This window comes from Myotis yumanensis, unplaced genomic scaffold, assembly GCF_028538775.1.
Source record: "Myotis yumanensis isolate MYYU_CA2020_CCGP unplaced genomic scaffold, mMyoYum1.0.hap1 SCAF_4, whole genome shotgun sequence".
Taxonomy (NCBI): domain Eukaryota; kingdom Metazoa; phylum Chordata; class Mammalia; order Chiroptera; family Vespertilionidae; genus Myotis; species Myotis yumanensis.
Window position 1 is genome coordinate 43,030,165 of NW_027223755.1, and position 12,886 is coordinate 43,043,050.

At 43.5% G+C, this 12,886-nt stretch overlaps 1 protein-coding gene across 1 annotated transcript in view; it reads right to left on the bottom strand.

Annotated features, from left to right (window-relative positions):
* SERINC5 (serine incorporator 5) overlaps positions 1–12,886 on the bottom strand; it is a 91,521-nt gene that overhangs the window by 12,462 nt on the left and 66,173 nt on the right. Inside the window, exons 4-7 of the mRNA XM_070411710.1 lie at positions 12,502–12,584; positions 10,962–11,055; positions 4,546–4,757; positions 1,534–1,768 (exon numbers count right to left, since the gene is read on the bottom strand). Of these exons, the coding sequence (XP_070267811.1) occupies positions 1,534–1,768; positions 4,546–4,757; positions 10,962–11,055; positions 12,502–12,584 (624 nt within the window). The remainder of the gene's footprint in view (positions 1–1,533; positions 1,769–4,545; positions 4,758–10,961; positions 11,056–12,501; positions 12,585–12,886) is intronic.

Here is a 12,886-nt window from a genome sequence, read left to right on the forward strand (position 1 = left end):
GACCAGGCCGGCAGGAGAACAGTTAGGGTGCGACCAAACCAGCAGGGGGCCAGTTAGGGGTGACCAGGCTGGCAGGGGGGCAGTTAGGGGGCGATCAGGCCGGTGGGGACCAGTTAGGGGGCGATCAGGCCAGCAAGCAGAAGCAGTTAGGGGCGATGAGGCAGGCAGGCAAGTGGTTAGGAGCCAGAGGTCCCAGATTGTGAGAGGGATGTCTGACTGCCGGTTTAGGCCACATCCGGCAGTCGGACATCCCCCAAGGCATCCCAGATTAGAGAGGGTGCAGGCCGGGCTGAGGGACCCTCACCCCCGTGCATGAATTTCATGCACTGGGCCTCTAGTCCTATATAATAAAAGCCTACTATGCTAAGTGTCCAGTCGTCCGGTCGGCCATTCAACCAATCAAAGCGTAATATGCTAATGATATGCTAAGGCGACTCAACTGCTCGCTATGATGTGCACTGACCACTAGGGGGCAGACAGTCGACTGGTCGACCACTTGCTATGATGTGTACTGACCACCAGGGGGCAGACGCTCCGACTGGTAGGTGAGCTTGCTGCTGGGGTTTGGCCGATCAGGACTGAGCGGGACGGGCCAGACGCACGCTGGAGCCCTCCCGCAGTCCCTCCCTGGCTGGCCAACCTCTCTCCCTGGCCCCGATTGTGCACCAGTGGCGTCCCTCGCCTGGCCTGTACCCTCTTGCAATTTGGGCTGAGGGAATCCTCCCCCCGCACCCCCCCCCCCAGTGCACGAATTTCGTGCACTGAGCCTCTAGTATAATGTAATATAATACTTTGATAGTTCTCAAATAATCATTGCAACTACAAAACTAGCTTATCCTTATATAGTACCAACTATGTTTGAGAAACTGAATTCTTAAAAATCACCTTATAAAGCAGTAATCTTATTTAAGTGTCTTGTTATATTAAAATTCTTATTTTAAAGGCAAGGTGTCTTAGGCAGAGAAAGGTAAGTAACTTTGTACAAGTTACTTAAGTGGCAGCACCAGGCTACCAGACAATCCAACTCTAAAGCTCATGCATGCTCTGTTGTCTCTATAAATAAGTGTTATTTAAGATGAGCAATTCAAGGTCACACAACCAGCAAACGGTGCAGCTGGGCTCAAATCTCTTCCTGTTTCTTGCTTCCCACTTCCATGTTTTTTCCACTATTTGTTTCAGTCAAAGAAATGACTATCTGAAGAAAAGTAATACCCAACTAATAAAACAACAAAATAAACAAAGAAAAATAAAAACATCCCTTAAAAACAGAGCAGAGAAATGCAGATTAGGCCTAAAAGCAAACTCAACAGTCCACCTTTGTACATGTCTCTCCTACACAGCAGGAAGACTAGAAAGAATAAAGTTTCATCTTCATAACCCACCTTAAGGTCTTTGTATATTGAAAAAGTCTTAATCATTTCTCTATTTTGATTTATTTCGAGCGAGGGGGAATAGCTCAGTGGAAGAGCACGTGCCTGGCATGTATGAGACCCCGGGTTCAACTCCCAGCATCTGCAACTCGGCCTTCAACACCACTCTTGAAGGAACACAGGCTCCTCTTGATTTACTGCATCCCTGATATTTAAACAATAGCTCACAGAGACACATTGCTTCCTCCACAAATGAAAATATTCGTGCCACAAACACATGCTCCCTAACAAGGCCAACTTACCCACTTCTACAGGTTTGCTGGACAGAGCTGAGAAGGTGAGATACGTGACATAGCAGCTTATGAGCCCCGACTGCAGTAACCCGGAGTGGGGCTGCCCTGGAAAATGACAAGAGACAGAGTTTAAGACAGTGTTTTAAATTTCAACAATAATAGAGCACCTGCTTAAAAATATATATATAAAAAAGGTCTCCCCACCCTCCAAATGAAAATGATTCCTCAAACTTGGGCCCTGCCTTTAAAGGAAAGAAGAGGTACATAATGTGTTTGTCAGGTAACAAAAGATTTTGGGGGGAGGGAGTTAGCTTCTATTTTCAAGGTGCCAAGCTCTGCCAAGTTCTCTACCAACACCTTATTTTTATAACTACAGCTGTATTTAAACATACTACCTGGAACCCCTGAAGTTCATAACATTAAGTTCTTTTTTTTTTAAATTTCTTGTTGTTATCCTCACCCGAGGTTATTCTATCCATTGATTTATTATTTATTTATTTATATATATATTTTAGAGAGAGTGGAAGGGAGGGGGAGAGATGCAGAGAGAGAAATATTGATGTGAGTGAGACACTTTGATTGGTTGCCTCCCACACATGCCCCGACTAAGGCAGGAGATTGAGGCTGGGACCCTTCAGTCCACAGATTGATTAATGCTCTAACCACGAGCAACCCAGCTAGGGCAACATTAGTTCTTATATCACAAGATCTCAGAAGAACACTTACCATCATTATTTCTGAGCTCACATGGCTTAGACAGGTAAATGATAGATTTCATAGGCCATGGACTCCTGATTCTACAAGGACAGCGGACACTTACAGTCCATGACAGTGGAAAAAAGCTCTTATTCATCAGTGAATAAAAACCTTTGGGACCTAGCTGAGTTGGCTCAGTGGATAGAGCATCGGCCTGGGAACTGAAGGGGCCTGGGTTTGATTCTGATCCAGGGCACATGCCTGGCTGCAGGCTCAATCCCTAGTAGGGGGCGTGCAGGAGGCAGCCAGTCAATGATTCTCTCTCATCATTGATGTTTCTATCTCTCTCTCCCTTGCCTTTCCTCTCTGAAATCAATAAAAAATATATTTAATTTAAAAAAAACAACCTTTAGGAATACCAGAGCTGGTCCAGGCCGAAGAGGAAGGTTATGGGGCTCAGCATTCCCTGGGAGGAGGGCTTTAATGTTACAGCATCTAAATTAAACTTAGTGTTTATATCATTGAGAGTAACCAGGACGTGGTAAAAGTGATTTATATTTCTTGGTGAAATTTTCAACCACCTGCTGGCATGAAAACATTTAGTTTTATCCATTCTTCTCTCTGGTTAAATTTGTTTCCAGAATTATATTTATTAAATTACAATGGCCAATAAAGGTATAGAAGCATACCTTTTAATAATGATGCTCTTTTGGCAAAGGAGTAAGATTTACCTTAACAATTAATGGTAAATATTCAAAATATTATAACTATTTCAAAAGGTGGGATTTTACCCAAAGGATATTTTAATCTGAATACTAATAATGTTTTAGGAAATTCTTAACTGACCAATTAAAGTGATTTGAAAGAATAATACTCTCAATTTCAATAATGGACTTGAAATTTTTAGTACAGAAAAGCTTTTATATTATTCAACATCAGCTCCTTTTAACTCACATTTTAGAAAGGTTTCAAGGGGCTATAAATTTATTGGCCATATTTTCCTTTTCCTAGCTAGAAACCTAAATGTCTTGTGATTTTTTTATCACCTGTAGAGTAAGACATCTACAGGAAACTTGAAACCAAGGACAATTCTATCTATAATCAAAGATAACACACTGGCTTAAGATATCAGAAGTCATTTAAAAAAGACAATTGATGCCTATACCTTCTAAACTACTTTCAAATTCCATGTCTCTTCCTTTTGGCTTTGAAACAACCATGAGCAAGGTCAGGCTCACAGGTTTCTGTTGGCTTTGCTGAGAAAAGACTTGAGTCTGATGAAGACAGCTCATGAGGCCAGCTGCTAGGTAAGCCAAGATCGGATTTCCTGCTTCCTAACCACACTGTCCCTGGTGGCCGGCCTTGAGAGAAAGATGAGCCCAGAAACAGCTTTCTGGAGCTTTCTCATTCAAGTTTTACAAAGAGAATATAGTGAAGAGCTCAATATACAATAAGGGCATTTCCATTTAAAGGCTCCTTGTAGTACTCTATTTAATAACTAGAGGCCCGGTGCATGAAATTCATGCACTGGGTGGGGGGTGACCCTCAGCCCAGCCTGCACCCTCTCCAATCTGGGACCCCTTAGGGAGATGTCTGACTGCCGGTTTAGGCCCAATCCCTGTGGGCCTAAACCGGCAGTTGGACATCCCCCTCACAATCTGGGACTGCTGTCTCCCAATAGCTCACCTGCCTGCCTGCCTGCCTGATTGCCCCTAATCGCGTCTGCCTGCCAGCCTGATTGCCCCCTAACCACTCCCCTGACAGCCTGATCGACACCTAACTGCTCCCCTGCCGGCCTGGTCACCCCCAACTGCCCTCCCCTGCTGGCCTGATCGCTCACAACTGCCCTCTCCTGCTGGCCATCTTGTGACCACATGAGTGTAGCCATCTTGTGCGAGGGTGTGATAGTCAATTTGCATATCATCTCTTTATTATATAGGATGGTAAAATCTATCTCCTTATTTTATTGGATTCATTATGTTTAGATCTTTCTTGACATAAGCCATGCTTGATGGTCACATTCAGCCCATGTGGAGCATGAAGAGGAGACTGGAGTCCCACCTTTCCTATTGCTGATCCATGCGCGGTACATTAAGGAATGATGTTTTTTTAAATTATTATTATTATTGGGTTTGCTAAAAGACATTATACTATAAATAAGGAAGAATGGAAAAAATTGTGCTTACGATTTTGGACACAGGGTGAGATGGCGACCAATGAAATCAGTACACACAGGCCTCCGTTTACTCCCAGGAGAATTTTGTTCCCCATGCAACCATCTTTCTGTGTATAAAACACTGCCATCAAAATCAAGCCTCCAGCGGCGATGGAGTACATGATGAGGGTCACCAGGGACAGAGCGGCGTACCACAGCTTGTTGTGAGTAGTTCCTGCAGTCCTATTTGTCCAGGAAGTGGGTGAGAGGGACAGGAGAGAAGACAAGTCAGTACCGGCCACTACTGAACTACATTTACTAGTACCATTAACTAATGCTGTCCAGCCCCAAGCCCATCAGAACCAAGTTGTCCAGGAGACCTATCATTCTGCCAATGATTATGCCACATCAAAGCGAGAAGGTACAGGTAAATATGCAAAAACTTCTTGGTTCAAGCTGAGAATGTGTTCTAAATACTGAAAGAATTCTGTTTTTGACTCAAGTGTATCCATCAACTATAATGACTATCCACAGGCTTTCTGAATGCGAATTACCCTGGGACAGGTTTGGGCAGTATTATTACAAAGTGGCTCTCTGCTGGAGCTCACTTCCTGTTGCCCCTATAAACCTAGAGACTGGGGGTGCCATGGTGCTCACTCCAGCGCTGCCAGCAGCTCCTGCTGACACCCATCTAGTCTTCAGGGAGAGGAGCGAATTAACTTCTCTCAGAGAAAGACCGCAGCTCTGTTATCACGCTCTGAAAGGCAGACTCTGTAATAGTTCTTCCCCACAGCAATGCCAAGTGTGATCAAGGGGAAATATGACACTAAACGAAAGGGGAGAAAAAAATCAGGTAGAGAAAGAGTAAACATTTTAAGGGATGTACAGTGAAGAATCTAAAAGAGGAGATTAATGTGCTTTCTAGTTTACAACTATTAATAAAGGGATGGGAGACATTAGTGGGGGTTTAACAAGCTAGAGAAATTGTTCGGAAATTGTTCGGAACAAAGAAAAGGGCGTGCTTAAAAACGCTAAATGAGGAGGACGGAGCAACAGGAAGAATGGCTTGAATCACTGTCATCTGCCTTCGGATTACACTGCCCTTTGTAAGCACATTCTCACAAACCTTCAGAGAAAGCAACTTGCTTACAGGTTTTGCAAAACTGGAAAGTGTTCAAGCAACCCAGCTAAAATGTTTTCATGATGAAAAACTTACTGCAGCCAGAGACAAAGAAAATAGGGAGGGAAAGGCCAAAATGACGATGACCAATATATTCCTGAAACGGAGCCAGGCATTCCAGTGACCACAAAACTATTCTAACATAAAAGACACGCAAAGGAAAGGAAGAGAAAAACGAGACTTGAGAAGAGAAGAAAAAAGAAAAATCTAAGAGCCAAATAGTAATGAGTGACACATGGAGAGAATGAATTATGCAGAAAAAGGTCAGCACTGCTGACCAGTGTGTGGGTGGGGCCCAAGGGTTTCTTCACTAGCCTCTGGATTATATTCTTAATAAAGGAAGGACTTCCATAGAGTTAATTTATGCTTAATTTCCAGTTTAATCTTCAACCCTAACCTCTCCTTTCAACTCGTCTCATAATATCCAAATGTTCTGCGTCCTCACTTGGAAGTCTAATCAGCACGTCCAATTTAACAGGTCCAGAGAAACTTCCCAATGTTCAGACCTCCACCCCTAAACCTGCTCTTATTTGATCTTGCCAACCTCAGAAAATGGCAAGTCCAGCCCTGACCGGTTTGGCTCAGTGGATAGAGCATCAGCCTGCGGACTCAAGGGTCCCAGGTTCGATTCCGGTCAAGGGCATGTACCTTGGTTGTGGGCACATCCCCAGAAGGAGGTGTGCAGGAGGAAGCTGATCGATGTTTCTCTCTCATCGATGTTTCTAGCTCTCTATCCCTCTCCCTTCCTCTCTGTAAAAAATCAATAAAATATATTTTTAAAAAAAGAAAAAGAAAATGGCAAGTCCATTCTATCCCTTGTGTGTGTGTGGGGGGGGGGGGGGGGGGCGGGGATAGGAAGGGGGCGGGGGGGGGGGGATGGGAGTGTTAAAGGAAAGAACTGCAGTGGCTCTGTCTTTCTCTCCCTGCTGCTCTCCACTCCCCTACTGCCATGCCATCACCAGCAGCAAATTCTGCTAGTTTCAACCTCAGAATGTCAGAATCTGACTGCTGCTAACATCTGGCTCCAAGCTACCTCAGCTCTGCCCTGGATTATCTCCCACTGGCCTCCTTACTTGCACCTCCAACTCCCTCTAATCTTTAGATTACATTAGATTATGGTCCTCCAGTGCCCTTCTATTTTCTTTATTTTTTATCCTCATTGGAGGATATGTTTTTTATTGATTTTAGAGAGAAACATTGATGTGAGAGAGAAACCTCAATCAGTTGCCTCCTGTACACTCCCTGACTGGGGATGGAACCCACAACCTTTCAGTGTACAGGGTAACACTACAACCAACTGAGCCACCCAGCCAGGGCCAGTCCCCTTCTATGCCTACCGTGGCCCCAGAAGCCCTACATGACCTAGCCTAGTGCCAACTGAGACTTCATCTCTGACACCCTTCCCTCCCTCACCACTAGAGTCCAGCCTCAGTGGACACTCCTTTCTCCCTAAACAAGCACAGCAAGGGCTCAGCAGTCTTGCCCTGGCTCTCCCTGCTTCCTTCATCTTCCTCACACCTCATCAGGAAGCCTTCCCCTGCCCCGCTCTCCCCGCTCCCACACCCGCTTTCTTTTTCTCCAGAGCACTTTTCACCATTGAACCCATTACTTATTTGCTTGATTAATCAAGTTGATTATCTCTCCTCCCCTCCAGAGGAACGGAAGCTCCACAGAGCAGGACATGGTTGTGTTCACTGCTGTTCTCCTGTGGAGGGGCTGGCAAACAGCAGGTACTTGGTGCAAGGCCCGTTGATGCTAAAAATGACTATGCAGCAATGTTAGCAGAGGGATGGGGCTCCAGATTCAGTGGGTCCCCCTGATGACATCTTGTTTTCACAAACACCTCTAATAAGTGCAGTGACTTATCTTTACAGTGTTGGTGCTGCCCCGCAGTCACATTCCTTGTGAATCAATGCTAAATGAGGAGCACTGAGATGAGAACAGGACCAGGCAGCAGAGCCGAGGGCACGGTCACAGCAGCAAGCAGGTACCAGGTGGGGAGTTAGCTGGGCTCAGGCCTGGGGTTGGGGTTGGGTCAGTAAACTAAACAACATGAATTGAAAATATAGAAAATGGGTCTTTGTCAGAAATACCTGAATATACCATCTACTTTTTATTTCAATTTTGATACAGAATTGACCCTTCTATCCACAAAATTTCAGCTAGGAATTACTAAAAACAAGGCCCCAAATGAAGTGCTTTATGCTAAGACACCAAACCAAGACGCCTAATTACAGTGTGGCTTTCCCAGAAATAAGAACCTTAAACCAGTCCATCAGGAAGCACCCAGTTAGCACTATTAGGGAATCTGCCTGAGAGACCCTGCCATCCCCAGAGGAGGTGGCCCTACAGTAACCCACCCACTCTCCCTTGTGTAACTTCCTTGTTCCTGCTCCCTTCTGCTTATAATGGTCTCATTCTGCACAGCTCCTTGGAGCTCCTTTTTATCTGCTAGCCTGGATGTTAGCCAATTCAAATCAATTTTCTGCTCACATAAACTCTAAAACATTTTAAATATGCCTCAGTTTATCTTTTAACAAAAGAACAAAAACACACTAAACATCTAGTCCAAACACATCATTTTACAAGTGTGCAAACTAAGGTCACAGAGGCCAAGAGACCTGCCTACAGTGAAGCAGCAAGCCAGAGAGTGAGGGGCTTTACAATCCGCACTCTCCTGGTTTCCAGGCCATGACCTCTCTCTCCCACTGCCTGCGCGGCCTTCTCCTTCTCAGCATCTTTACAAAAAGAAAGTGAAGGGGAAAGGACTTTAGTGGCTCCATGAAGAGTGATATGAGTAGTCTATTTTCTAGACTAACCTTGTAAGCAAGAGACTGTTTAAAAACAAAGCAGAAACTCTAAAAAAACCCTCTATTTTTATGTAAATGAATTTACATAAAAATAAAAATTAGTGAGCTTCCTAGCTTAATCCTAATTTTTTAGGCAAACCGTCCAACCAACTATAAATATGTTGACAAAGGGGTTTTGTTGGGATATTGGCCTCAAAGCCGGGACAACAGCAACACCATTGTTGCAAAGCTTTTAAGCCATTCTTATCGAGTGGTTTCTGGAAAGTTTTTAAAGCAACAAAACTCTTCCAAAAAGCCTGTTAGAAGTTGGCATCAATAACCAGTCCCAGAAAATGGCTTCAGCATCAATCAAAACATTAAGATCAAAGTGAAGAAGCACAAGTATTCTCAAGAGAACATAGTATTTAGTGGGCAAAGCTGGTACTCAGTATCAGAGATGTTAATATTTTACCAGGAAGTTCCTTATTTGAAGAATATTTGTGAAAATTTTAGGAGAAATTTCGAATGACACATTCTAATAAATTCAGAGTGAAAGTACAGTAAGACTTATCATGGAAAGAGTGATATGTAATCAATTAAAATGCATTTCCAATTTATTGTGCACAATTGAGAAAATTAGGGTCACATAAAACTATAGTCACTCATTTGACTTACCTTTAGGAAAACTTTGCTGCCTCAAAATAAGATGGAGTAGAGACCTCAAACATAAACTACTAGGTTTCAGGGATGACTCAAAAAGCAGGACAGCATGCCTAGCTGGTTTGGCTCAGTGGATAGAGCGTCGGCCTGTGGACTGAAGGGTCCTGGGTTTGATTCCAGTCAAAGGCAGTCAAAGGCAGTCAAAGGCACATGCTTGGGTTTCGGGCTCAATCTCCAGTGGGGGGCATGCAGGAGGCAGTCTATCAGTGATTCTCATCATTGATGTTTCTATCTCTCCCTCTCCCTTACTCTCTGAGATCAATAAAAAATATTTTTTTAATAAAAAGCAGGAAAGCATGCACAAACTTACATATGAGCACTTCTCAGAACTAGAAATTTTTCTTATCTTAGAGATTAAGACTTGAAAAATACCAAAACATATTGCTACTTGTATGGCTATTCGATGTGCTGTCAACATTTTAGAAACTGGCCATAAGCATTTGGCCATACTCCAATATTTCCCAAATAATAAAATGACTGCCCTGGCCAGGCAGCTCAGTTGGTTAGAGTGTTATCCCAATATGCCAAGGTTGTGGGTTTGATCCCCGGTCAGGGAACATACAAGAATCAACCAATGAATGCATAAACAAGTGGAACAACAAGTTAATGTTTTTTTCTTTCTGTCTCTAAAATCAGTAATAAAAATTTTTAAAAAGTAGCCATGCTTTAAAAATAAAATAATAAAATAATTAACACTATCTTTTCACTCATGCATCTCATGATTTGATCTTTTAAAAGTAGCAAAATAAAATGGCAATGAATACTACCAACCTGAGAACTATAATCAGAATGAAAAGTTTTTTGAGAGAATTTAGACAGTATATTTTGTTTTGTCCAAAATAAAATTCACATTCATATAACACTTTCTAATACCCCCCCCCCCCAAAAGTATAAAATAATCTGATGCCTACAAAATCAACAAAATAACAAAAGCCTTACTGGGTGCAAATGGCAGTAATTGTCATTCATCTTTTGTAAGTAAAGTAAGACAGAGAGTCTACGTGCTTTGTCCAGAGTCACAAAGAGTCAACTTGGCCTTAGGACTCGGGGGGCTGGACCCTTGTCTGGCTGCCATTTCCTCAATGTAGCTCAGCAAGAATAAAAACCAGTTATTAATAGTCTGGCATTTCCCACTTATCCTGGGATATGAATTCCACTTTCAAGGCACATAAAAAGAGTCTGTGTTTTTCAAATGCAGGATGGCTTTCTAAGGTAGCACAACACATCTTCCTAATGAAGGGGTCCTTCTACACTTACGCAGTGGTGAACAAACAAAAACTTTTTTTAAAGGAGAAAACTATTCCATCACATATTCTTTGCAGAAAGGGAACCTCTAGCTCCAAAGTATTTTTTTTCTCTCCTAAGGTTGGAAGCCTAAGATGAAGCCTGCCCAAGTTTTCAACACAACCACAGAACTGGCGCCAGGAGGTGCCAACTAATGCGGTTGAGTGTGGCCAAGTCACACTGTTGGTTGACTTAGAGCCCAAATGAGAGAGGGCAGGGAAAAAGAGCCAAAAGGTGAAAAGAAATGAAGTAGGAGGAGGAAAGACAGAATCGACAAATTGTATGGGGGAGAAGTAAATGAACAAATCCAAAGAGCAAGAGAGAAGGGAGAATGCCGGCAGAAACTGTCCCTGTGGTAGGCAGGCTCTGATCCCTGCCAGCGAACTCAGAGAGAGCCTTTGTCAGCGCAGTACCGTGGGCAGAGTCTGAGTCAATGGGTGAGTTTACTTGGAAGCTTTCCAGAAAGGCACATACCAGTTCTTGTTCCATTTATGTGCGAACTCCACGAGCAGGATGAGCTGGATGCCTATAAAGAGGAAGGCTCCGATGGCTCCCACATAGCGCCAGGCTGCAAAAGAAGGCCACCCAGAAGGAGGTGACATGACTGTTCCACGTGTTCGCTCAAAAGAGAGTAATGACTACAGTCCGTTTTTACTACATGCTCACTGTACCCGCAACACGTTTAATTCCCACACAAGCATAGTCTTATTAGGCCACTTTAAAGATGAGAAAAACTGAGAGTCTACCTAAGGTGACAAGGTCCCTTAACCTGTAATGGGTGTCACCGGATGTGAACACAGACAGTCTGGCTCTAGTGCATCCAAGCTTAACCTCCATGCGACAACTGCCAGATATTCCAACAGACGTAGTAATTCATAAAGTCAACACGGTCCACAACTTAAAAGTAAAAACACACATTGCCAGAAAAATCAAGGGTTCTAATTTTATTGGATAGGGAGGCACCAGTGTCTAGGAAGGAAATGAGGCTCAGACTTGGGGACGACGGACTCAGATTCTACTTAGGGCTCTGTCACAAAGACGCCCTAACACTGGACGAGCCATGTCACATTCCTGGCTTACAGCCTGTCTATAATAATGACTGGGCTGGACTAGAGGATGCTAGGTCCCTTCCCGTTCTAAAGATATTATTCAAACACATAATATTCTAACATCTGTGGGGAAGAGAAAACCAGCTAACAGCATTTTAGGTAAAGATAATACGTGGATGTAATTTCCTTAAGGAGGACATAAAATTAGTGTGATGCTGAAAAATCATACGTGACTCTTTGAGGGTCTGTAGCTGTTCCTCATGGACTGACACAATGTGAATACTTTCACCATCTTAACTAGGAAAGTGAATTCATGTGGGTTGAACAGTGCTTGAACCACTGAAATTCAGACTTTTGACCTCCCTAACTCATATGAATAAGGGCTATGATGAAAGGCTTCGTATTAAATTGTTTTTGGTAGTTCCATCAATAAGGAACACAATCCAGTGTTATGCAGCTTCACGTAAGGAAAGTTTAGAAATGGACTGGGGGTTGCCTTTCTCACCCCATTATAGCTGCAGCAGGTTTAAAGCGCTAAGAAGCCTGTGTTCAGAGCCCCAGCTTTTCCGAGCCACACTCAGAAAGAACAAGGTCCCAGGGCCTCTTCAAACATGGCTGGTAGTGTCAGGCTGACTTACTAAACTGACCTTCACACAAATTTTAAGTGCTTCATTTTCCCTTCATGCCAAGAACCTTACAATTATCATTTTAATTCTTCAGCCTGCTGAGTAACTAAAGGTCCTCCCACAGCCTGCCAGGAGGGGAGGGAGTGGGAAGGGACAAGGAGGAGGGGAATGGAGGGGGATAGGGAGTAGGGAGAGTGGATAAAGTGTGGGCAGGTCAGGATTTTTTTTTTTTAAGCCACAAGAAAGTCAGTAATTCAAAATATCAAAGGCACCCTGGACTGTGTTTTTGACAACTTTACAAAATGGGTAAAAGCGTAATGAACAGAAACTCATTTGTACCGTTCAGAAAGGTCTCCTGGTCCGGAATGAAGAAAGCACCTGAGCACATGGCCCCCAGAAGCAGGAGCTTGAAGAACCAAAAGCTAGAAAAAGAAAAAAAAAAAGAGGAAATGTATTTAAATGATATTCAGTGAAGGACAAAAGACCTCTTAGAAGGTAAGCACATCCAGCCATGGTTCTGCCACTGGCACTGTGCTCTCCAAATCGAGGGGAAGTAATTAAGTGACTGGAGACCACCTCTTCCCAACATCAGACAGACTCGGCGTGGCCTCTGATTGTGCAAAGCACCATTTTGTTGCAGGGGTGGAAGTGACCCGGGGAAAGGTCTTGGTTCAAGAAATTAACTCTTGTCTTCACTGCCTCTCTCATTATGGTACCAGTGCTA